Source organism: Staurois parvus, unplaced genomic scaffold, assembly GCF_062004578.1.
Source record: "Staurois parvus isolate SC_StPar_1 unplaced genomic scaffold, SC_StPar_1.0 ptg000640l, whole genome shotgun sequence".
NCBI lineage: Eukaryota > Metazoa > Chordata > Amphibia > Anura > Ranidae > Staurois > Staurois parvus.
The window spans coordinates 556,519-583,144 of NW_028318436.1; the positions used below are offsets into that span (position 1 = coordinate 556,519).

The window sequence follows — 26,626 nt, forward strand, 5'->3', positions numbered from 1 at the left end:
ACATTAATTTCTATAGGAAAAGCTCACAGAGCAGTAATGAGATTTAGTAACCGGATCTGTCCTCTGTGTTCCAGGGTGCTGCGATTCATGCTCCTGCATATTAAATATCTCTACGGGATAAAGATCGAGGTCCGAGGCTGGGATAACTTCAACATTAAGGAGCCGTATGTGGTTGTGTCAAATCATCAGAGTTCTCTGGATTTGCTGGGTAAGAGACACTACATCCATGACTTCAGTTCAAAAAGTCAAGCTCAAGCCCAACCCCAACCGTCTCCTGCTCCTCCCAATTGGTGAAATATGTGGACCAATAGCTTGGAAGCTGGTAGAGCAGGGCTCAGCTGATGAGCTGAACTAGTTGCACAGTTGAGTCTTCTGGATTTTGGGGGCTTCAAAGGAGGTGGTTCATCCATTCTTTTCAATAGCTCCAGTTCAAATCTGTGTGACTTAGAAAAGGTGGCTGCACTACTATGGTGCGACTCTTGATGCAACTTTGGTCCAGAGACTGTAAAGTGAGATCAAAGTCACACTCCAAAGTCGCACTGGAAATCTTGCCACTTTGGAGACGTGCTAATGTGAATGGAGCATAAAGCTGAACTCTGAGAAAGGCAGATATTGTCTAAATACAAGAGTCATGTGTAATCTTCCTTGAATCTTGGTTTGCTTTGCTTTGTGTATTTCTTCCAGATCTGTGCAGTACTACAGTGTGAGAATTTACCTTCCTGTAACAAAGATCGGTCATTGCTGCTCTCTCTCCTTGTGCAGGGTGACTGGTCTTGTCTCTGCCCCCTCCTGTAGTTTGCTGCAGGCAGCCTATAGTGGGTGGAGCCTGCTGAGCCCCTCCCACAGCTCTGCTCTCTGCACAGGCTATGTACAGCCCACTGATGATATCCCCTTATTTTTACAAGGTAATATCTGAGTTTGCAAAGGCATTTGGTGCACAAAAACTGGATTTATATCCTTTGTAGTTATTGAGGAATATGCAGTATGTAAATGTTTCTGTGCCCGGTGTTTTGCTTTATTTTAATTACTAGTTCGCTATGAGAACATATGGTGGTTTGAAGGGGAGGGTGTAGTACAGCAATGAGCAATCACATTTAAATAGATATAACAGCCCATATTGTGTGCACAACAACATCCATATAACAGCTACACAATATTGCCAAACGTATTGGGCCCACCCTCCAAATCATTGGATTCAGGCGTTCTGATCACCTCCATGTACACAGGTGTATAAAATCATCACCTAGGCATGCAGACTGCTTCTACAAACATTTGTGAAAGAATGGGTCGCTCTCAGGAGCTCAGTGACTCCAAGCGTGGTCCCGTGATAGGTTGCCACCTGTGCAATAAGTCCATCCGTGACATTTCCTGGCCACTAAATATTCCACGGTCAACTGTCAGTGGTATTATAACAAAGTGAAAGCAACTGGGAACAACAACTCAGCCACCAAGTGGTAGGCCACGTAAAATGACAGAGCGGGGTCAGTGCATGCTGAAGCGCACAGTGCACAGAAGTCGCCAACTGTCTGCAGAGCCAATAGCTAAAGACCTCCAAACTTCATGTGGCCTTCAGATTAGCACAACAACAGTGCGTAGAGAGCTTCATGGAATGGGTTTCCATGGCCGAGCAGCTGCATCCAAGCCTTACATCACCAAGTGCAATGCAAAGTGTCGGATGCAGTGGTGTAAAGCACGCTGCCACTGGACTCTAGAGCATTGGAGACATGTTCTCTGGAGTGAGCAATCACGCTTCTCTGTCTGGCAATCCGATGGACGTATCTGGGTTTGGTGGGTGCCAGGAGAACGGTACTTGCCTGACTGCATTGTGCCAAGTGTAAAGTTTGGTGGAGGGGAGGTTATAGTGTGGGGTGGTTTTTCAGGGGTTGGGCTTGGCCCCCTAGTTCCAGTGAAGGGAACTCTTAAGGCATCAGCATACCAAGACATTTTGGACAATTTCATGTTTCCAACTTTGTGGGAACAGTTTGGGGATGGCCCCTTCCTGTTCCAACATGACTGCACACCAGTGCACAAAGCAAGGTCCATAAAGACATGGAGGAGCGAGTTTGGGGTGGAGGAACTTGACTGGCCTGCGCTGCAGTCTTCCCGCGGTGGCTTCTGTGACAGCCGGGTGTCCACTGCGCATGCGCGAGAAGCACCGCGTTTTGTGAATGGTCCGGTGTCTTCTGGGACACATAACAGGGCCCAGAAGGCTCCGGGGCATTCACAAAGGGCAGCGCTTCTCGCGCATGCGCAGTGGGCACCCGGCTGTCACAGAAGCTGCCGCGGGAAGAAGAAGGAAGGACAACTCCGCGGAAGTAGGAGCGGGTGCCTGTCAAATTCAGGTACCCACTCCCCCTCCCTCCCCAAAGGTCCGAAGTCTCCGGCAATATCCTTTGCTGTCTGTAGTCTCTGGTCATCCCCTGCACTGTCTGCAGTCTCTGGTCTTCTGCATTATGTCCACAGTCTCTGGTCATTCCCTGTACTATGTCTGCAGTCTCCGGTCATCCCCTGTACTATGTCCGCAGTCTCCGGTCATCCCCTGTACTATGTCCGCAGTCTCCGGTCATCCCCTGTACTATGTCCGCAGTCTCCGGTCATCCCCTGTACTATGTCCGCAGTCTCCGGTCATCCCCTGTACTATGTCCGCAGTCTCCGGTCATCCCCTGTACTATGTCCGCAGTCTCCGGTCATCCCCTGTACTGTGTCCGCAGTCTCCGGTCATCCCCTGTACTGTGTCCGCAGTCTCCGGTCATCCCCTGTACTGTGTCCGCAGTCTCCGGTCATCCCCTGTACTGTGTCCGCAGTCTCCGGTCATCCCCTGTACTGTGTCCGCAGTCTCCGGTCATCCCCTGTACTGTGTCCGCAGTCTCTGGTCATCCCCTGTACCGTGTCTGCAGTCTCTGGTCATCCCCTGTACCGTGTCCGCAGTCTCTGGTCATCCCCTGTACCGTGTCCGCAGTCTCTGGTCATCTCCTGTACCGTGTCCGCAGTCTCTGGTCATCTCCTGTACCGTGTCCGCAGTCTCTGGTCATCTCCTGTACCGTGTCCGCAGTCTCTGGTCATCCCCTGTACCGTGTCCGCAGTCTCTGGTCATCCCCTGTACCGTGTCCGCAGTCTCTGGTCATCCCCTGTACCGTGTCCGCAGTCTCTGGTCATCCCCTGTACCGTGTCCGCAGTCTCTGGTCATCCCCTGTACCGTGTCCGCAGTCTCTGGTCATCCCCTGTACCGTGTCCGCAGTCTCTGGTCATCCCCTGTACCGTGTCCGCAGTCTCTGGTCATCCCCTGTACCGTGTCCGCAGTCTCTGGTCATCCCCTGTACCGTGTCCGCAGTCTCTGGTCATCCCCTGTACCGTGTCCGCAGTCTCTGGTCATCCCCTGTACCGTGTCCGCAGTCTCTGGTCATCCCCTGTACCGTGTCCGCAGTCTCTGGTCATCCCCTGTACCGTGTCCGCAGTCTCTGGTCATCTCCTGTACCGTGTCCGCAGTCTCTGGTCATCTCCTGTACCGTGTCCGCAGTCTCTGGTCATCTCCTGTACCGTGTCCGCAGTCTCTGGTCATCTCCTGTACCGTGTCCGCAGTCTCTGGTCATCTCCTGTACCGTGTCCGCAGTCTCTGGTCATCTCCTGTACCGTGTCCGCAGTCTCTGGTCATCTCCTGTACCGTGTCCGCAGTCTCTGGTCATCTCCTGTACCGTGTCCGCAGTCTCTGGTCATCTCCTGTACCGTGTCCGCAGTCTCTGGTCATCTCCTGTACCGTGTCCGCAGTCTCTGGTCATCTCCTGTACCGTGTCCGCAGTCTCTGGTCATCTCCTGTACCGTGTCCGCAGTCTCTGGTCATCTCCTGTACCGTGTCCGCAGTCTCTGGTCATCTCCTGTACCGTGTCCGCAGTCTCTGGTCATCTCCTGTACCGTGTCCGCAGTCTCTGGTCATCTCCTGTACCGTGTCCGCAGTCTCTGGTCATCTCCTGTACCGTGTCCGCAGTCTCTGGTCATCTCCTGTACCGTGTCCGCAGTCTCTGGTCATCTCCTGTACCGTGTCCGCAGTCTCTGGTCATCTCCTGTACCGTGTCCGCAGTCTCTGGTCATCTCCTGTACCGTGTCCGCAGTCTCTGGTCATCTCCTGTACCGTGTCCGCAGTCTCTGGTCATCTCCTGTACCGTGTCCGCAGTCTCTGGTCATCTCCTGTACCGTGTCCGCAGTCTCTGGTCATCTCCTGTACCGTGTCCGCAGTCTCTGGTCATCTCCTGTACCATGTCCGCAGTGTCTGGTCATCTCCTGTACTATGTCCGCAGTGTCTGGTCACTTCCTGTACTATGTCTGCAGTCCATTGGTTCAGAATATTTTTTTTTCTTGTTTTTCTCCTCTAAAACCTAGGCGCGTCTTATGGTCAGGTGCGTCTTATGGAGCGAAAAATACGGTACCTTTCTGGAGGATACAGGTCGTGTCAGTGAATGTGTGTATTATTAACCCCTCAAGGTCCACTAGTAATAATTCTACATGATAATCTAGAATGTAATGTAATCTAATGACAAACTGGCCTTCTCCATCCCATGTACATGTATAACAAAGATCTCCAGGGTTTAGTGCCTGCTCACACCAGATAGCAATGGAAAACAAAATGCCTGCATGTTTACCTGCATTTGCATGTGTTTTGAAATGGATTGCATTGCAGTTTTGTATGCATTGCAGTGCATTTTTTTAAATACCCTTTAGGGCCCTTTCACATTGATCAGTTATTTAAAAAAAAAAAAAAAAAAAAAAAAGGAAGACAGAAAAATGCATCCCTTTAAATCCTATGGAAATCTTCACACCGGTCGTTTGCGTTTCAGTTGCGTTTTTAAAAGTCCTGCTTTCTGCATTTTCGGTGCGTGTTTAAAACTGCACCAAAAACACACTTCCCCATTGAAATGCTTTGAAAACTCATCAAAAATGCACCCATGATTGCGTTTTTGATGTGTTTTTTGTCCATGGTTCATAGGTGCATGCTGATGTCAGTCAACCAGAAAATGCACTAAGAACTTGGCAGAAATGCCATATGCATTTTTCGGTTTTTTGCAATGGGGCCTTATTTAACCACTTGCCCGCCGTCCCTTAGCAGATGTAGTGGTACAGGGCAGCTTCGCTTGGCAAAATGACGTAAATATACATGATTTTGCATTTCCGGATAGGGGGCGCGTGCACTGCTCTACCCGCACTGCTATTGGCTCCTGAGGATGTCAATCACCGGGTCCCGGCTGGCGATTTTCAGCCGGGACTCGGTGGCCATCAACAAAGCTGAGAGGGGAGATATCTGTTTGTAAACAACACAGATCTCTTCTGTCAGTATGGACATGCTGCTTTCTATCTCTCTGCATATTGGGATTTTTTTTTAGCAAAGACATGTAGCAGAAAACATTTTGCCCTAAATTTATGACGAAATTTTTTTTTATTATTGTTTTATAGCAAAAAGTCAAGAATATTTTTTATTTTTTTCAAACTTGTCAGTCTCTTTTTTTTGTGTATAGCACAAAAAATAAAAATGCAGAGGTGATCAAATACCACCAAAAGAAAGCTCTATTTGTGGGGGAAAAAAATTACCGTACATAAATTTAATTCATGCACAGCATTGCATGACCGCACAATTGTCAGGTAAAGTAATGTAACGTTGTATCTCAAAAAAATGGCCTGGTCAGGAAGGGGGGTAAATCTTCTGGAGGGCAAGTGGTTAAAGGGAATCTGTAGTGACAAGTCTTTCCTCTCCTTTCCCAAAGGTTTGCTCTCCACCTGTGGGTGGTGTACTCAATAGGTGAATGCATCCGCATCCATCCATATCTTTACGTCCACTGCACTTTTTGTTTTTTTTTTTCCTGGACACTCGCAGGTCCTGTGCACATTTCACAAGATACAAGAAGCATATACTAGGGGTCCTCAGACTTCAGATACCTCTTTTTTTGAGTCATTGCGCCTCTACATGCGTTTGAGCACATTGTGTTCTGAAAAAATGCAGCCTGCTCTGCTTTTTTTTTTTTTTTTCCCTGCACTTGTCTGTACTACAGAGCCACAAAAGGAATAAACTTTATTCTTTAAAAACAAACATATTTAAGTGAATGTCTGAGCAAAACCTCACCTCAGTACATGCACATTTCCTGTGTTTTATACCTATATGCACCATCCACGTATAGGAAAATACCTGCTGACCTACCAGAAATACCTTGTTTCTAACATCCTGTTTAAGTAAATGCTGTTTCTGCTGCACTGAAACAAAAGCGGTGTTTTCATCCCTGTCCCGTTCTCCTTTTCAGGCTTACAGAACACCTCCCCCTCTCCTCATCCCTATAAAATGAGGGGGGGGTTCTGTAGTCCTTCAGGGGAGAGCTTAAGAAGGGCTGACAACACTTCTTGGGATTTCAATGCAGCAAAGACCTTGTCAGCTCACCATAGGAGGTTAGTAGCTCACTGGAGTTCTGGCAGATCACAAGATATTTTACTGTAGCTGTTGTGTAGACAATGGGGTGTATTTACTAAAGGCAAACAGACTGAGCACTTTGCAAGTGCAGTTGCTCCAGAGCTTAGTAAATGAGGGAAAACTGTGAAGGCTTCCATTGACTAATGTGCAAGCAAAAACTATTTTCTTTTTTGTTTTTTGTGTAGGTTTTTTTTTTTCATGTGATTAGGTATTCTTTGCAAAGTGAAGCTTCACCTCATTTATTAAGCTCTGGAGCAAATACACTTGTGGAGTGCAACTGCACTTGCAAAGTGCACAGTCCTATTTCCCTTTAGTAAATTAACCCCACTATGTATATATTGCAGAGATGTAATAGAACATCTGTTATCCCCTTGCTAACAAGGTATGTTTACAGGTGTCCTGGTATTCAAAGGGCTAAAACAAGCTTTACGGACATTATGGTACAATGAACATGATGCCACACATGTTGGGTATCACCATGAATGTCCCATTGAGATCAATAATTTCTAGGGCCATAATTCATTGTGAATTCTAAACTTATGACCCGTAAAGGCTTTTGAAGTGTCACTTATAGACCATTTTGGGTACTACAGTTTTCACCATTTTGCAGTCTGTAATTTTAAGGCTTGACGTGTTTGTTATCTTTGCACTCGATGTAACCTCATACTTTATATTTTTCCAAAAATATAGTATTATGGCTTCCGTCCCCTACACTCCACCGAAACTGCCTTACTCAAACTCTCCAACGACCTGCTAACCGCCAAAGCTAATGGCCACTATTCAGTGCTCCTACTCCTTGACCTCTCTGCGGCCTTCGACACAGTCGACCACCCCCTCCTCCTCAAAAAACTACACTCCCTCGGCATCAGAGATTCTGCTCTCTCCTGGCTCTCATCCTACCTGTCACAACGCTCCTTCAGCGTTTCCTATAATGCTACCACCTCCCCCTCACTCCCCCTCTCTGTTGGGGTCCCTCAAGGCTCTGTCCTTGGGCCCCTTCTCTTCTCCATCTATACCTCCTCCCTTGGCCAACTCATACACTCTCACGGCTTCAACTACCACCTCTATGCCGACGACACACAAATCTATCTCTCAACCCCCCACCTCACCCCCTTGGTCTCAGCCCGAATCACACACCTACTGAGCGACATATCAGACTGGATGTCGCTCCACTTCCTTAAATTGAACCTCTCCAAAACCGAGTTTCTTGTCTTCCCCCCAGCCCGGACACCACCCCCCATTGATTTCTCCGTCACATCCAACAACGCTGCCATCAAACCCGCCCTGCAGGCCAGAGTACTGGGTGTCATTCTGGACTCCAACCTATCCTTCCAGCCCCAAGTCCAATCTTTAACAAACTCGTGCAGACTCCACCTCCGCAACATCGCCAAAATCCACACGTTCCTAACCCCAGCAACCACTAAACAGCTCATCCACTCTCTCATCATATCACGACTTGACTACTGCAACTCCCTCCTCACTGGCCTGCCTCGCCGCTGGCTATCCCCGCTTCAGTCGATCCTGAATACGGCTGCCAGACTCATTCACCTTTCCAACCGCTCCATCTCCGCCACCCCCCTCTGCCAATCCCTCCACTGGCTTCCGATTGCGCAATGGATCAAATTCAAAATCCTAACGCTGACGTACAAAGCTGTCCACCATACTGCCCTGAACTACATCACTGACCTAATATCCAAGTACCGCCCAGCACGCACACTCCGCTCCTCACAAGACATCCTTCTCTCTAGTTCCCTGGTCTCCTCCTCCCATGCCCGCCTCCAGGACTTCTTCAGGGTGTCACCCATCCTCTGGAACTCCCTGCCCCAACCCATCAGATTATCACCTACTCTCCTCTCCTTTAGGCGCACCCTGAAAACCCATCTCTTCAGGGAAGCCTACCCCACCCCCTGCTAACCTGCCGACCTCCTCCACTCTTCCTACCACTCCACAGCTATCTCCTCCTCCTGTGCCACCACCCCCTCCCTCCTAGATTGTAAGCTCGAAAGAGCAGGGCCCTCGAACCCCTCGTGTATCACATTGTATTGGTATTGTTCTGTCACATGTTCTGTCCCCCTTTGTAATGTACAGCGCTGAGCGAACTATTGGCGCTTTATAAATACTGTATAATAATAATAATAATAATAATGCTTGTATGCACAAAACTCATTATAATGGATTTTTTCCTAAAATTTAGATTTGACATACAGTTGCACAAATATGATGTTGCAAACAAACAAGATTTCCCAGCACACTTACCAGCCAGCCTGCAAAACAACCGAATTGTCCTAATAGTTTACATTAAAAACAGAGGGTTTCATTTGCACACATTTGCAAATATATAATAAGCCGCGGTGCCCACATCAAGGGACTTCTGGGTATACTGCGGTCCTAACTCATTTTCAGAGCCTCCATAGTAGGAGCACATAGAAGAATTGATAGGTTGAGTGCAGGAAAGTGTGCTGGGAATTTGCATTTTTTTTATGCCCTTCCATGTGCACTTTGCTGTAAAGGTTAGGTATAGGTTGAGGTGGTTGCCATTTTTTTGTACAAAAATAATGTTGCAATATAAATTGCAACTGCTGACATTTTATTCTACGGGCCTCTGCTTTTATAACATTTTTTTTGGAGTGTAAAGGCTAAATTCACCTTTTAACTAAAAATAATAGATGCACATATTTGCAGATTGAAAAATATTCAATTATTATTTTTTTTTTTTTTTTTACATAAGAGCCTGCAAAATATTGAAACCGCAGTCAGTGGTGGAACATGTTGCACGTTACCAGAGCTTCTTTTCTCTGAGAATAGGTGCAGTAACCCCCCCTTCTGAGTCACCCTTGTCTCCCCCACCCCCTTACCCAGCTCTGAGCATCGTCCCTTGGTTCCACCTCCTACCCACCTCAAATGACTGCTCACTTTAGAGAATACAGAACCAAGTATCATGTTGTTGTGCTAAATAATTTAGATTTGGTTAATGATAACAAGAAAAACCGTAAAATAGATCCCTGCGGCCAGCAACAATAGACCTCCTGGCAGCAATAGATCTGCCCAGCATCAATACTGTAGATCCCCCAGCAGCAACAGATTTCTAAACCCTCCAGCAGCCAGCAATAACAGACCCCTCCGTCAACTGTAGATCCCTCCCAGCAACAAATGACCACCCCAAAAACATTTGGCCCCCTCAAAAATGCATTTCTTCCAGCAACAATAGATCCCCTAGCAGCAAGCACCAATAGATTCTCCAGCACACCCCAGCAACCCTTGCCATTGCATACATCCAGTGCTGGACGTACCAGAACTGCATTCACAATTGGGGGGGGAAGCCCTGCATGTTACACTCTAAATATGGGTGTAACATGTTCAAAAGGTGAACTTAACCTTTAAATGATTTTCTAGCAAAAGATGCAGCTTTGAATGTGTGCAAAAAAAAAAAAAATAATTGGCTCCATTAGAAAAGAGGTTAATGGACCAAGACCTGCCGCTGATAGTGTGTAGACTTTACAGCAAGCCAGCAGTAGCCTCGCTCACTGGGTGGTGTGACTTAAAGGGAGCTTCTGGGAGAATGGCCAGACGTTCACATCCAGCAAAATCAACTTATGATGAAAGAGGGAAGGGTTCACACATGTAAGGGGGGGGGGAGCTGAGGGTAGTAGGGTGGCACTTCCTCAGTGTTCCCCTCATTGTTGGGTACCAAGTGTGGCGTTTTTGGGCTATGCTGGGCGCCTGGGACGGGTCACTTGCCTTGTACATGGTACTCTTCTACCATGCTTACTAAAGCTCCAGGAATGGGTGGAGGCCGCTTCCAAGGATAACTCAACCTTAAGGCGGACCTCCAACTTAGAGATGGCCATACAGCATGTACACTGAACAACAAACTGAACTCCAGTTAACACTCTCAGGCCCCAAATCAATGTACACCGGCACTGTCAGTTGTTTCAGTTTGGAACGACATGCTGAGCCTATAAATTAATCAGTATTCAGCATCCCAAATTACTACAAAATATATATAAACCAAACTTGTGTAAAAATCCAAAAAAGTCACACTTTCACCCTTGGACTTCCCTTCAGAAGTTCGGAAGTGACGAAATGCGTCAGATACGTCAGAGACGTGACGTCTGACGTAATTCCGTAAACTGGAAGTGGCGGAGCGGCAATTTTAACTATTGGAAAATCGTGTATAACGTTCCTGGAAGCTGCTCAGGCTGAGTCATGGGAACTGATTGACGGTTTTTACTATCACTATTGTAAGCATGTATATTAAATGTTTATTTACCCTCTATATTGTGCTACATGGGCTTTTCTCTCTTATTGCATGAGGATGATGGAGTGATAAGGGCTTCCCTTAAGGATTGGAACCCCATACACAGCATTCTGGAGTAGGAGTCTGAGAAGTAACTACAACACCTGAGTGTTCTCTGTTAAGGCTTGAAATTACTCTTGAGAGGGTACTCACCTGATCTGGATTTATGGGAACATTGAAGTTTGACACAGAGGATTGATTTATTTTTGGACATTCTTTATTATTTTATATGCATTGACTCAAAAAATGTTTATATTATGCTGAATAGAGAGAAAACAGGTGGCGCACACACCTAGTGCATTATCCAAGGTTTATTGTAGGAATGAAATAATAAAAACATACTCACAGACGAAGCATGTATCTAAAAAGCATAGAAAAATTACAATGGCCACAACGGCGGGCAAGGTGTTCTCACTGTCAGTGCGGTCAAATGTCTGACGCATTTTGGGGACAAATCCCTTTCCTCAGAGCTGATGACCAACCTCTGATGCTGATGTATGGAAAGAAAGAGCCTCGCTGTAGAGGCATCAACAGCGAGGCTCTTTCTTTCCATACATCATACATCAGCATCAGAGGTTGGTCATCAGCTCTGAGGAAAGGGATTTGTCCCCGAAACGCGTCAGCCATTTGACCGCACTGACCGTGAGAACACCTTTCCCGCCGTTGTGGCCATTGTCATTTTTCTATGCTTTTTAGATACATGCTTCGTCTGTGAGTGTTTTTATTATTTCATTCCTACAATAAACCTTGGATAATGCACTAGGTGTGTGCGCCACCTGTTTTCTCTCTATCCAGTGGCTGATTTCCCCGTCTGAGGATGGCTGCACCCCTGGAACATTTCCTTTGGTTGTCGCTGTCCTGGTACCCTTGGCTTCCCTTTTGGCTGTCCATATCCTGAGGCGCTGGAGGGTTCATACGATATTATATTATGCTGAACCTATGCCCACTCCTCCTGTCCAACGTATCTGCTCTACCTCACTCCCTGGAACGGAACTGAGTCTTGCCGAGCACCTAGCGCTGACTCCATGTGTGCTCTGTTAACTCTTCCTCTTCTGTACCTATGGCCAGGCCAGGAACCTTTGCGGTGCTGATATACTCCTGTTGCTATGGGAGACGGACCACTCAGAGTGCCAGCAACACCTCCCTCATTGCTAGAGGACATTCCACCTGTTAGGTACATGCTTCACGACAGGATGGTTGTACTGGTTGCAGACTTCCGTACCCCTGGTAACCACTTGCTGCTTTCTGTACCGCATTCACTCTTGTAGTGCTGTCTGCATACCCCAATGTGTTAAACTGACCCAAGCTGCAGATGACGATGTATAATGTGTCGGCTACTTTCATACACCCCTTTAAATAACTTCAGACCAGGCCTGGCAAGGTTTCAGTGCTTTACAGCATTACAGGCAGTGTAACAGTTCTTCCCTTACCTAGTCCCTGACTGGGGCTTAGCTGCCCCAGCATACCTGCACAGGTGACGTCCATAACAAGGAAAGTCTATAGTGGCGGATCTCCAGAGCTGGTGTCTTCAGAGCGGACTGCAAGTTCCAGCAGTCCCCCCATATGGTGGTAGTTGCAGACATCAGCAGACAGGGCTAGCAATGCAGGAAAAAGCTGCTCTGTGAAATAGCTGGAGGTTTCATGCTGTACTTGGCCGTGTCTTTTTCCTATGCAGCAGCTCTCTGAGTGCAGAGCCCTCCCCTCTTTTATTTACAGCTCCGGGAGAGAGGCAGAGCCCAGAAAAGAGCGGACAACTGAATTAACCCCTTCACTCTCTCACTTGGGCAGCCATGCTAGCTCACACAGTCAATTCTCAATATATGAGTAATACAAATCTCCCCAACACTGTTCCTAAACCAGCACAGATAATTAAACTCCAGCAAACCCAGCTATGAACCAATTCAAAGCTTTAGAAAGAAAAAAACAGATCTCTGTTGCATAAATTGCAAATTGGAGTCAAACTGCCCTGCCAAGGGCCCCCCGTAAAGTGTGGTCCTACTCCAATCTATGGAAGCACCCAAACATACATAGCAATAGATACACTAAAAGCAGCATACAGTTGTGGCCAAAATTATTCAACCCCCACTGAAATTGAGTGTTTTGGCCAGTTTGACATTGCTTTTGATCATTCAGTCATCTTGCTTACATTTACATTAAAGAGGCACTTGTAGGTCAGACAAATATAACATAACAGTTATAATGAAATAACCACAAATGTCTTTTCTGTGCTCACAGCATTATCAGTTTTATTCAACCCCCAAGTGACATTCAATCTTAGTACTTAGTACAGCATCCTTTTACAGTTATAACAGCTTTTAAACGTGAAGCATAGCTTGACACAAGTGTCTTGCAGCGATCTACGGGTATCTTCGCCCATTCTTCATGGGCAAAGGCCTCCAGTTCAGTCACATTCTTAGGCTTGCGCACTGCAACTGCTTTCTTTAAGTCCCACCAGAGGTTCTCAATCGGATTTAAGTCTGGTGACTGCGATGGCCACTCCAAAATGTTCCAGCCTTTCCTCTGCAACCATGCTCTAGTGGACTTGGAGGTATGCTTGGGATCATTGTCCTGTTGAAAGGTCCAACGTCTCCCAAGCCTCAGGTGTGTGACGGACTGCATCACGTTTCCATCCAATATCTCCTGGTACTGAAGAGAATTCATGGTACCTTGCACACGCTGAAGCTTCCCTGTACCTGCAGAAGCAAAACAGCCCCAAAGCATGATTGACCCTCCACCATGCTTCACAGTAGGCAAGGTGTTCTTTTCATCATAGGCCTTGTTCTTCCTCCTCCAAACATAGCGTTGATCCATGGGCCCAAACAGTTCTAATTTTGTTTCATCAGTCCACAGAACACTATCCCACAACTTTTGTGGTTTGTCCACATGGCTTTTGGCATACTGCAGTCGACTCTTCTTATTCTTTGGAGACAGCAAGGGGGTACGCCTGGGAGTTCTGGCACGGAGGCCTTCATTACGCAGTGTGCGTCTTATTGTCTGGGCTGAAACTTCTGTACCCACATCTGACAAATCTTTTCTCAGTTCCTCAGCAGTCACACGGGGACTTCTCTCCACTCTACGCTTCAGGTAGCGCACAGCAGTCGAAGTCAGCATCTTCTTTCTGCCACGACCAGGTAGCGTTTCAACAGTGCCCTTTGCCTTGAATTTGCGAATGATGCTTCCTAAGGTGTCTCTTGGTATGTTTAACATCTTTGCAATCTTCTTATAGCCATTGCCCTTCCTGTGAAGAGAAATCACCTCTTCTCTTGTCTTCCTGGACCATTCTCTTGCCTTCACCATGTTTGTAACCACACCAGTAAATGTCTAGAAGGAGCTGAGTATCACAGTCATTTTAAAGCTGCCTAATTGGTGCTTATTATGCTTGATTGCTGCTCGGTGACATCCACAGGTGTTTTCAATACCTGATGGAAAGCACCTGTATGAACCTCTGTTCTTCAGAGTGGTAGTCTTTAAGGGGTTGAATAATTGTGGCAATGAAGAAACCACATAAGAACCATTTACTACTGTATTACATAAACAATTGATGTCATTTTAGTTGCATTTGGGTAGTTACAACGTCCTTGTAGGATTTGATTCTGAATACAATTCCAAATGTACACTATAGTCCCTAAACCCCTTTACAGCATTGGGGGTTGAATAATTTTGGCCACAACTGTACATGGCTTAAGCCCTGTACTCCTTAACGTAGAACTAAAGGGAGGTTAGAGCTGTGTCAGTGTTTTTTATTTTCCTTCTGTGTCCCATTGGGAACATTTTCCCTCCACTTCCTGTCTTTTAGCCAAAACAGGAAATGATCAGAAATCCCTTCAAAGTGTGGGAACCCCTGGTTGTCCCCAGGAACACTAAAACTAGTGTCTCCAGTGGAAGATTTCCCCTCTATTCCTCTATTCTAGGACACAATGCTTAAGCCTGCTATAGATGGATCAAAATTTGGACGGTTCAGCAGGAGCCAGCCAAATTTTGTTTCATGTTATAATATAAAAACAGCGCAAATCAACCTCCTCACCATATACAATATCAGTCAAAGAAATGTAAATATCAATCAAAAAATATATAGGGTATGTAAATAAATCATTCAGTCAAAAAATATCAAAAGACAGTGAAAAAATAATTAAAATAAATAATTAATTTGTGTCCAAAAATTTAAATAATTTTGTGTGTAAAAACAAATTCTTTCTTCCCAAAAACACAAGCAAAAAATCTTCTCCAAAACAAATGTGCTTCCACCTTCACCAGTGTGAAATCAACATCAACCGCACTCACCACATATTAGTGAGTGTTGCGCCTTTTAGGATTTTAGGGATCCTACACCCCCTCTCAAAATCAGATTTATTCTTTTGCTATTTTTTGACTGAATGATTTATTTACATATATATTTTTTGATTGATATTTACATTTCTTTGATATTGTATATGGTGAAAAGGTTGATTTGCGCTGTTTTTATATTATAATATCAATTGGTGTGATACACTGGTGCGCAGCAGCATTTTTTTACCTCTACTACTTATTGGCAGGTATTCCCGTGCGCTGGGGTGTCAGAGATTTATAAAATTTTGTTTCATGCATGGGCAGGCTGGTTGTACTGAAGTCTATCTATTGATTGACTTCAGTACAACCAGTGTGTCGGGTTTTTTTCATATGAACACTGCTGCTGGCTATAGCCGGCAACATTGATCATTGTATTCTAAGGGCAGGGAAACCTCCCACTGTCCAAACTCAATAGCACACTGGGACAGATTTCCCCCATCAACACTAACCACACGTTAAAGGAAAGAAAATTGCATAATGTATGGCAAGGTATGTAGGAATGCAGCAGCTCTGTGTGTGATGCATTGCAGTGCCATTCTATGTGCATGGCACACCAACGCTTTGTACAGTAGATCCCAATGCATCGCAGAGCATCCACAGCACATTGCAATGAGCCTCAGCGCATATACCACACATTGTGATGCGTAGTTAAAAAGGATCTTTTGCACTTTCATTCATCCCCTGTGATGTGTTGGCAACCCATTCATAATGATAATGTCCTGCATACCATACACAAGTTCATTAACGCACTGCAAATGTCAGGGCTCCAGGTATGACCAAAAGTGTGTGGACCGACACAGGGAAACAGACTTCAGGTATAGCGTGTAACACAATATAATTTATTAAAGACAACACAAACATAAACGCAGTGCAAACAATCAAACTCAAAACTTACATAAATATGTACAACCAGGTGCAATAAACCTTAAACGAATAGGTACCAGTGCAGTCAGGGCTGGAGAGGTGGAGCGGTCAGGCAGGCCGAGCCCACAGCACGGATTTCCTCAGGGCGCGGGGTCTAAGTCCCAGCCTGCTATTTACCAGGGCCCCTGATGGTGGGGATGGACTTGGTGCAGACTGGAACCAGGTCGTGACCCCTGAGTGCGTCCAGCTGTGGTAGCGAGTACTGGCAGGGGAGTGCAGGAACGGAGTCTGATGGGAAGAGGCAGGCAGACTTACTAGAGATGATCCGTGCGGGATGGATGGATCGTCGGGTGAAGTAAGCGTAGTCAGACAGGCCGGGTCGGTATCGCGCGGGCAGCGTGGTACAGGAGGAGCAAGCAGAGAATGGTCGGGGGCACAAGCCATTTTCAGCAGGTAGCGGGCAGTGCGGTACCGAGGATCAGGCAGAAGGATGGTCAGGCAAGCCAGGGGTTCAACAGGAGATGGTCAGCAGAGGTCAGGATCAAGCAGGGTCAGCAACGAGGCAGGAACACAGGATACCAGGTACAGGGGCTCATGGGAAACATACACCAAGGCCCAGATCACAGGCCTGGTCATTCCTTAAATACACCTCCTGCAATCAGCCCAGGTGTTGGCTGACTGCAGGAGTGAGCTTCTGGCTGCTGAGAGCACCCGCTGGTCAGCCCTGGTAATGCAGCCCACACGGCAGGTGAGTCCCACCACCAGTGCTGAGTCCATTCCTGACAGCAATGGAACACGTAAGTGTAAATGGGCCTTAAACACCAACACACAAGAAGCCTTGACCTACTCAAGGCAACTGAAGGCCACCAGTGTGCATTTGTGCCAAATAAAAAAAAAAAGTGTTAGCTGCTCAGATCAGTTGATAACTTTAAGAGGAAAGTTGCATTTAAAGAGGTATATTCACAGTATGAAAATAATAAAAACCATCTCCCAAATCCAATCCAGATAGGCAGCACAAAGAATTGTAAAAACTGCTTCTTATAGTTAGAAGAGGTGTAAGAACAGCCAAAGCCCTTTGTTCTCTATTGTTTATGGAGGGACACCATAGTGGCAGTAAAACTCATCGTATAGAATTTACGGTAACATGTAAAAATGGGGGTTTGCTAGACCAACCTTTCTCAACCAGGCTGCCGAGGGACCCTGGGGTGCCTTCAGGCTTCTTCAGGGGGGTGCCTTGGCAAAATGCCCAAAATTGTATACAAGCCAGCAGGTGAATCAATCCTGCATTTTAGTACACAAAGCCACAGGTTTTCATTGTGCACTTTTATGACCTTCTAGCTGACAGCATCCTAACAACCAATGACATCATCAGTTGTTAAGGAGAACGTCGGGTGCATGCACATCATCCTTGTTTGGCCCTCCCCTACCCCTCTTCCTTAGCACTGGGGTCACATTAGCAGAATGAGGGAGAGAAGATGAGAGAGACCACTGGAATACTAGTCAGTACCAGTGTGCAAAGGTGTATTTGCTTTGGAAGAATAAATCCCCTCTAATGTTGGGTGTACTGGATGTGTGTAGAATAGTTTATTACATTTTAGATTGGGGTGCCTTGAGATTGTGCAGAATTTTAAAGGGTGCCGGGAGATTATCCATAATTCTAAAGGGTGCCTTGACTGAAGAAAGGTTGAGAAACACTGTGCTAGACATTTGATGGAGGGCAGGGTTCTACCATCTCCACTGCTGGCCATTCAGTTGACTAGTAGATTTTCGAATTAACCTTTTGTACGAAAATGTATAGGAAAATCCCCATCAGTACATTTGATAACATGCTGTTCAAAAGTACTTAAAAAATGTATTTTAACATTTCATTTGAAGTAAATGGACTTTCCAGAACAAAAGTTGCATTCACTGTTAAAAAAATCATTTCCATCCTGCTCCTTCGCATTTTTTCATCGCTGCGTGTGAAAACCAATTTATTTTTTACCCCATTAACTGTTAGAAAATTGACCAAACGTTCCTAAAATGAACATTTTTAAACAAAAGTCTACTAGTGTATGGCCAGATTTAGAATGGAAGACCTTCCTCTGAACCACCATAATTATATGGAACTAGTCTTTACATCTCCACAAAGATTAGCCCAGCCAATCAGCCTCTGTAATGACCTGCAGGGTAAAGTTGGGGAGAATCATGATTTCATTGCCTATCTGCTTGCAGCAAACTAAGGTTTGGTCTTTGAGGAACATCTAGAATCTGAAACAATTTTAAGCTTTTGATCATCTAAAAAAAAAGAAAATTATGATGAAGTTGTATTTAATCTGTTAGATCATAGCGATCACTGTAATAGCAGAGAGAGAGTTTTTTGTCAGAGCTTGTTCAGAATTAAAGGATTTGTAACAGAATATTAGAACAGCCACTGCACTTAAAGCTGAACTCCACACACAAAACTTTCATTTCAATATATTCCTGTATAGCCACAGAGGGTATAATCTACTGTGTGTGCACTAAATGCCTTTGCAAATCTTGATATTGCTATATAAATATAGTGGTGACATCATCACTGTGCTGGCTATAGCCTGTGCAGAGAACAGAGCTGTGGGAGGGGCTCAGCAGGCCCCACCCACTACAGGCTGCCTGCTGAATACTATGGGGGAGGCGGAGACCAGACCAGTCAACCTGAACAAGGCGAGAGAGCAGCAGTGAGCGGTCTTTATTACTCGAAGCTCCTGCACGTATCTGGAAGAAACCATTGTACCAAAAATACACATGCCTCTTGTATATAGACAGTATTTGCGTATCCTGGATTTAACATCCCTTGCAATAGCTGGAGCAGTGACAAGTCCTCTCTATGGAGAGAGCTGGGTCTATTAGACCCCAGATCTCTCCTCTGCCCTTAAAAGCATTTGAACAAACCATGATCAGTTTGATTAGATGTTTTTACAAGCCAGTAATGGCTTTTTTACATCCTGATGAAACCAGAAGTGACAAAATACTCCGTCACTTCTGGTTTCTTATGCCATAGAGATGTTTAGGGACATTCTGGTCCTTGATCATCTCTATAATAAGCCAGCGTCAACTCCAGCAGTCCCGGGATCCCAGGAGGAACAAGAGAGCCTGGAAAGGCATCGGGAGCCGCAAGGACTGCTTTTATATTCTTCAGGATCGCTTGAAGAAAAAAAAAATGATACTGGGATGATGCCTGTAGCTGCAGGCATTATCCCAGCATAACCACTGCAAGTCAAGGGCATCATATAATGTCCTATGGGCAGAAAGTGGTTCATTAGTTATTTTTTTACCTACTGTATACTCAGTGGCCACTTTATTAGGTACACCTTGCTAGTACTGGGTTGCACCCCTTTCAACAAGGTGTTGGAAACATGCCTCAGATTTTGGTCCATATTGACATGAGTTTCTGTTGTCTTTCTATCATTAACCATAGTTACATAGTTAGTCTGGTTGAAAAAAGACAAAAGTCCATCCAGTTCAACCATTAAACAAAAAAAAAAAGAAAGTGTTAATGCTTGACCCACAGTTGATCCATAGGAAGGCAAAAAACCCAGCAAAGCATGATCCAATTTGCTCCTGCAGGGAAAAAAATTCCTTCCTGATCCCCGGAAATGCAATCAAATATTCCCTGGATCAACTTTACCTATAAATATTAGTATCCAGTTATATTCTGCCCATTCTCCTCTGACATCAACAAGGCATTTTCGTCCACACAACTGCTGCTCACTAAATCTTTTTCTCTTTTTTGGACCATTCTCTGTAAACCCTAGAGATGAATATGCGTAAAAAACCAGTAGATGGGTAGTTTTTTAAAATATTCAGACCAACAATCATGCCACTATCAAAGTCACTTAAATCCCCATTCTGATGCTTGGTTTGAGTTTCAGCAAGTTGTCTCCACCACATCTAGATGCCTAAATGCATTGAGTTGCTGCCATGTGATTGGCTGATTAGCATTTTGTGTTACCAAGCAATTGAACAGGTGTACCCAATAAAGTGGTCGGTGAGTGTATATTCACATCATTACCTGCCCTCAAGGAGCTTACAGTCTAAGGTCCTGATCTCACATGCATACATATACTAGAGCCAATTCCTACCAGCATGTTTTTGAAATGTGGGAAGAAGCCAGAATACCTGATGGAAACCCATGCAAGCATAGGGAAAATATGCAAACTTCATGCAGATAGTGGTCTGGTCAGGATTTGATCTGAGGACCCAAGTGCTGCAAGGCAGAAGTTAAAACCGCTAAGTCACTGTGCTACCTTAAGCTGGCCGAGATAAGTATAGGTCACTGCCAGGGGCGGACTGACCATTTGGAAACTCGGGCACTGCCCGAGGGCCTGGGGTCAGTAGGGGGCCCCATGAGATGCCCCTGGTACCTTTTTCATAGGCTTTTTTGAGTTTGGGCAAGGACACAAGGGCTCCATGATCCCCTATTGCCCACGGGCTCCATGAGTTGTCAGTCCGCCCCTGGTCACCTCTATGCTAACGTTTCGGAACTGTTACAAGCAATACTTTGTAATTCTAGCCAGACCATCTGTTTACAGTTTGCTGTAATAAGTTCTAGATTTTATTTCTAAGCACAAGAACTCTGGAGAAATGCAGCCTTGAGGTTTTAAAGCCTTTCCATCTTATTGATGTCTTAACAATAAAGCAAATGGCAATAAGTCAAACTGTAATTCCAGCTTTATGGGCAGAAAGCCAATCTTGGTTTCTCTTCATCCGTAATGTCTGATCTCCTTCTGCATCTAATACACATGCTAGACACTAAGGCTGATAATGGACATTAGGAGGCGGTTGTATGTAAGGCGCAATCTGAACACCCCTCAGGGTAGCTAATCTTTAGAGTGCTGCAGATCAATCCATAAACTCGTAAGTACAGCTTTGCTAAGCAGGGAGGGAAGGCCAAAGAATGGACTTTATAGGCACTGCGACAATGTTCATTAAAATTGCTACTTTATTGAGTATACACAAATATGCAGCAATTAGTAAAAATATCTGCAGAGAATGTAGTCCCCCAATGGGATGATCCACTCTGTGCAGTTACAAATCTCGTAGGTACATAAAGTGTTAATGCATACAAATATACCGTAACCTGGTAAAGGTGTAAAAAGACATATTCTGATGTTAATGGATATAGTGACTCAACATGTTTTGCAAAGATATTGCTTCCTCAGGAGTTACTTAATCCACAGGCATCATAGCGGGCGTTGGGAAGGGGGATTGGAGCCCTCACAGCCAGGGCCAGTCGACAGGGGGACCCCAATAGGTCAACAGCCCCTCAAAAGAGCTTCCTTCCTACAAATGGAGGTACAATAGTGTCACCGATTCCAGACAGATTGGACCAAATATAGAAGCATTCAGTCGTATAAAATATATTGGGGTAGCGTAGTCATATCACCAATTCTGGTCCAGACAGAACACGTGTGTCAACCATTGTTAATCAACTGTTATAATATGTAAGGCAATCCCTTCCTATATGCAAGAAAGGTGAGCTGTATAGGGCACAATCTGTCAGTGTAGAGGTATTAAAGTGATCTTGGAGTGATAAAATCATCCATCAAGATCCCATCTGTATCGTTGAACTGAGTACACCGACTGGGAAATGGTCCAAGACCGCCAATAACTGAAGCCTACAAGGTCCTTCGCCCTCCAGGGCTAACGCCATAAATGCCTACGCTGTCCCGCTGTAGTTGCCAGCAAGCAGCACAGCCAAGCAACAAGCATTTTCCACACTTTCTCTGAGTTAGTAAAACAGTCCCTGAGCTTGTTTTTGTTTTCATTAGGGCTTAAGAACTTGGATGGGGTCTAGGGGTATATGGGATGCCCGAGAAACTGTAAAATTCAAAAAAATTCTAAGCAAACACTGTTCAAAATGTGGATCCAAAATCGGCAACTATCTCTTTAAGGAGCACTGAGTCCCCTTTGGTGTAGTTCCTCGGACCCCAGATTAAACTCTCTTCACCCACCCGGCTGTCCTGAGGGTATCACTGGGCAAGGGATTCCAGAATCCACTGTGAAGCAGTTCCAGATGACGACTAGTTTGGGTATTGCACCTGACTGCACCTGACACCTGACTGCCCTCTCCCTTCTGTATTCACACTGTCCTTTTCCTGTAGGTTGTAGCTGCTTTTAGGCCTTACGCTGGGCTGGCTCCTTCCCTACTGACAGGCTGTCCTCCCTAGGAGACAGTACGTTAGTGGAGATCCTTCTTTCTGCTCCAGCCTGTAGGTAGGCCCCCCTCCCAGGCTCCACGCTTCAACGCCTTCTTTCAGTCCATCTTCCACTCCAACACACACACACTACGTTTCAAGTTCAATATGCAAGGCTAGGCCTCCTCCCCTCTTCTAGAAAGTTCCTACAGTTTATAAAAGGTGGAAGGGCTCCAGAAGCCCTGACCTTTAGAGCCTCTCAGCCTGACCTGAGGTAACCTTGCTGCCTTACTCCCAGGCTGACAACATGCCTCTAACTAACAAAAAAAAAACCCTATCTACTTAGCCGGTGCTGCACATACATACAACAATCCACCCCTAACCTGTACATCTTCCTTGTCTTCCACATTTAGAACGGGTGCGGAGCTTATGATGGTACTGAGTTCAACTAGAAATGCAGGTGACCACCATGCCAAAAGTCATGCATCATGTTTTTCAAGTATTTTTACTGAAACCCCATTTACTAAAAAAGTACATTCCACAATCAACTGCATTTTTAGGTCTCCTAGTCTTTGGTTATACCTAAAAACTTCTGGCTTGTGGGATTTTACATCCTGGATAGGAGATCATTGCTAGATTTGGCAAATGTTATTTAATCCCTAAACACTAAATTTGCCAACCTGTTAACTTTTTGCTCCGTGAGATTGCTTTTCTGATCAATAAGGCACTCTTGTTGGATAGAAAGTACTGGGGGGCTTGAACTTGGTGACACAGATGGTGAGGAGTCTTGTTCTCTAGATTTAGAAGTCTAAGCCTCCATAACAAAGTGAAATAAATCAGGGAAGATACACAAAGGAAGCGTTTTCGGGCAAGTAGGGTACTGTTCGCTACCTTTTGGTGCTTTTGTAGGCAGCAATTTAAATTTTTTTTTATAGAGTAGAGGAAACTTTCACTTTAGAAACTCCTGTTCGCTTCAAGTTGCACTGACTGGCTACTTAACTGCAAATTAATTGCTCCACACGTCTAATAAGCATTTCTTTGGCTTTTCCCCAGGAATGATGGAAATCTTGCCGGGTCGCTGTGTACCCATCGCCAAACGTGAGCTGATGTATGCTGGCACTGCTGGTCTGGCATGCTGGTTGGCTGGAGTAATTTTCATCAACCGTAAAAAGACGGACGATGCCATCAGCGTGATGACGGAAGCGGCGGAGACCATGCTAAAGGAGGACGTGAGAAATTAATTAATTGCAGGGAATGGGGTTCATTGTGATACTGGGAAGAGTAGGGAAGGAAAGGCTAAGGTTTTGATTGGTCAATTCCACGACTTTATATCAGCAATTTTAAATAATCTAGTTCATTAAAGTGGAACTGAAATTAGATTCCAGCCTTCCTCTTAAAGTCCCCTTTTGCCCTCCAGATAAGTGCTAGAAGTTTTTCCCACTCTCTAGGACCTGCAATCGCTAACAGGACCCATCAAGCTATAGCAGTCACAGGTTGTGCATGCTCTGCCCAATTCCATAGACTATACCGAGTTTGAGGAACCATTCATCTGCAGGATTATCCATCATAGTCTGTGGACACAAGCAGCATGTGCTAGAACACGGGGTACTGCTTAGCCCTGTCCTAGTTACAGAAAGAAAGGCTGTACACAGCAGAAGCCTGTCAGCACATCCCAGCCAATGATTCACGACCGGGACCTGCTGATTTGGCTGTCTCCAATCACAGCCCAGAGTTCTGTATTGACAATCAACACAGAGCTCTGTACAGAGAGAACCACCTCTCTGTTTCTCATCCGCGCAAAGCAGGGATGAGAAACCTAGAGATCCATTAGTAAAAGCAGCACACTTCGGCACACATTTAACCCCTTGATTGCCGTATACGTTAACCCCTTCCTAGCCAGTGTGATTAGTACAGTGTCAGTGTATAGTATTATTACTGATTACTGTATTAATGTCACTGGCGATATCAGTCACAGTTAATCCCCCCCCCAGGGTCAGTTAGTGTGAGACTGCCCGACGCACTATCACAGTCCCATTATAAGTCACTGATTACCACCACTGGTAGTATAGAAAATCCAGTATATATATACAATAGTTTGTTGATGCTATAATTTTCACGCAAACCAATCAATATACACCTGTTGGTATTTTTATCATAGACATGTCGCAGAATACATTTTGTCCCAAATTTAGGAAGAAATTTGATTTTTAAAGTTTTTTTATTGAATATGTTTTATAGCAGAAAGTAAAAAATATATATTTTTTTTATTTTCTTGCAAACACAGAACCAACACATTTCAGGGGTCACAAGCTCATCCTTCATCGGGGGTTAATGATTGAACAAGCATACATGGCCATATTCAAAGGGGCTTTAGTGTACTGCCATTAATACTGGCTGTGGTGATCATTTAATATATGTTTTGTTTGCTAAAAAGATTCCTTAAAACCATGTAAAGATGGGTACACACTATAAGAAAATCGGGTGAACGGTCATCCAGTTTTCCTCGATGTTTCACAGCAAGTCAAAAGTGAGGAACTAAAGTGGGGTACTATGAGAAAACTGGAAGAAAAATTACATTTGAAGAATGATCATTTGATTCACGTATAGTGTCTATACAACGTTCAACAAAGGGACAAACTAGAAAAATTTTCTCGTACAATTTTCGTTTAATGTGTACAGTTTTCATACAAGAAAAATCAGATACGAAAGACTGCGCATGATCAGAAACCATAAACAATAATAAAGCATCTTTGTAGTTTGGGAATTTAGTACCATTCTTCGTTTTGATCTGCTGTACAACATCGAGAAAAACTGGTGTGTACTGCGCTTAATGTACAGCAAAGGCTTTTTTTTTTTGGTGTGTTATTCATGGTTTCTGATCATGCACTGTGTTTCGCATCTGATTTTTCTCGTATGAAAACCGTACACATTAACCAATTCAATACCGGGCAATTTTACACCTTCCTGCCCAGGCCAGTTTTCAGGTTTCGTTGATCTCACATTTTGAGCGACAATTGCGTGGTCATACAACATTGTACCCAAACTAAAATTTTATCATTTTCTTCACACAACTAGAGCTTTCTTTTGGTGGTATTTAATCACCGCTGGGGTTTTTATTTTTTGCTAAATTAACAAAAAAAGACCAAAAATTAAAAATAAAAGTTTTTCTTTTGTATAAAAGTTTGCAAATAAATAATTGTTCTTCATAAATTTAGGCCGAGATGTATTCTGCTACATGTCTTTGGTGAAAATAACCCAAATTAGGATGTATTATTTAGTTTGTAGGAAAGTTATAGAGTTCACAAACTATGGTATAGATCTGAATATTGATCAATCCTGAAGTACTGACGGCAATCTAATTTCTTGAGGTCCAAGAATGTCAGAACAGTACAGATATCCCCAAATGACCCCTTTTTGCAAAGTAGACAGTCCGACGTACTTCATAAGAGGCATGGCGAGTTTTTTGAAGTTGTATTTTTTTTTGTCATAATTTTTCGGAAAATGAAAAAATTTAAAAAATTTGTTTCACTATTTTTTTTTTTTACATATTGTCACCAGTGCAGTACAGTGTCATCATATAACTGGCATGGCAGTGATCAGGGACACTGACTGGTGACAGTATGAAAAAAAAAATATTTTTTTTTTCATTTTTCATTTTTTTTATAATTTTTTTATTAAATTTTTTTTCTTTTTTTTAAGATTTTTTTTTTTCATATTTCACTATGACCAAAGTAGTACAATGTTACTATGGTAACATACTACTTTGGGGAAGTGATCAGTATTTTTTTTTTTTTTACACAATTTGCTTATAGCAAAGAATTACTTTGCTATAAGCAAGCATTTACCTGAATGACATCGATTCATTCAGGTTTTTTTTTTTTTGTGCTTAGCTGTGATTTGGCCACAGCTAATCACATGACATGTGCATGTGATTAGCTGTGACCATTCACAGCTAGACACTAGTATACAATAGATGGCATGAATGAAGCCATCCATTGTATACAACTGTCATGTGACCTGCTGTGATTGGTCACAGCAGGTCACATGGTACCGGCAACGGGGCCGATACTAAGAACTGTTATCGGCCATGTCCAAGGTACATGGCCGATGATAGATCGCGCCGCTGCTCCGCTCTGCAGGAGCGCAATCTGCGCATGTGCGGGAGGACACCATATGGCGTCCACCCGGAACGATGATGACGTTCGCCGCCCGCCATTCGGCCATAGGGTGGGCGGCAAATGGTTAAACTAAAATTGTTAGCTCTGTTCACATACGAGAAAACTTTTGGCGTTGGTCCCTTCTGAATTTTCATTTGGAAAGTCTAGAAGATTGGAATCGCATGTCAAAAGTTGTGTACATACTATATGAAAATTGAACGATTGCCCCTCGTATGGAATTTTTCTTCCGATTTTCTCATAGTGTGTATTTAAGTTTGTGATCTTTAAACCCCGATGGAAGGGAGAGCTTGTGACCCTCAAAACATGTTGGTTTTAGTGTTTTGGGGGTTTTTTTGGCTAAAAAAAAACAAGTAAAACATGT

The 26,626-nt window shown here is 44.5% G+C and overlaps 1 protein-coding gene across 2 annotated transcripts in view; it reads left to right on the forward strand.

Annotated features, from left to right (window-relative positions):
* The window catches only part of AGPAT1 (1-acylglycerol-3-phosphate O-acyltransferase 1), a 101,589-nt gene that overhangs the window by 63,756 nt on the left and 11,207 nt on the right, over window positions 1-26,626 (forward strand). For both annotated transcript variants that reach the window (XM_089693921.1, XM_089693919.1), the window contains 2 exons: window positions 75-208; window positions 23,141-23,316. In XM_089693921.1, coding sequence (XP_089550047.1) covers window positions 75-208; window positions 23,141-23,316 — 310 coding nt within the window. The remainder of the gene's footprint in view (window positions 1-74; window positions 209-23,140; window positions 23,317-26,626) is intronic.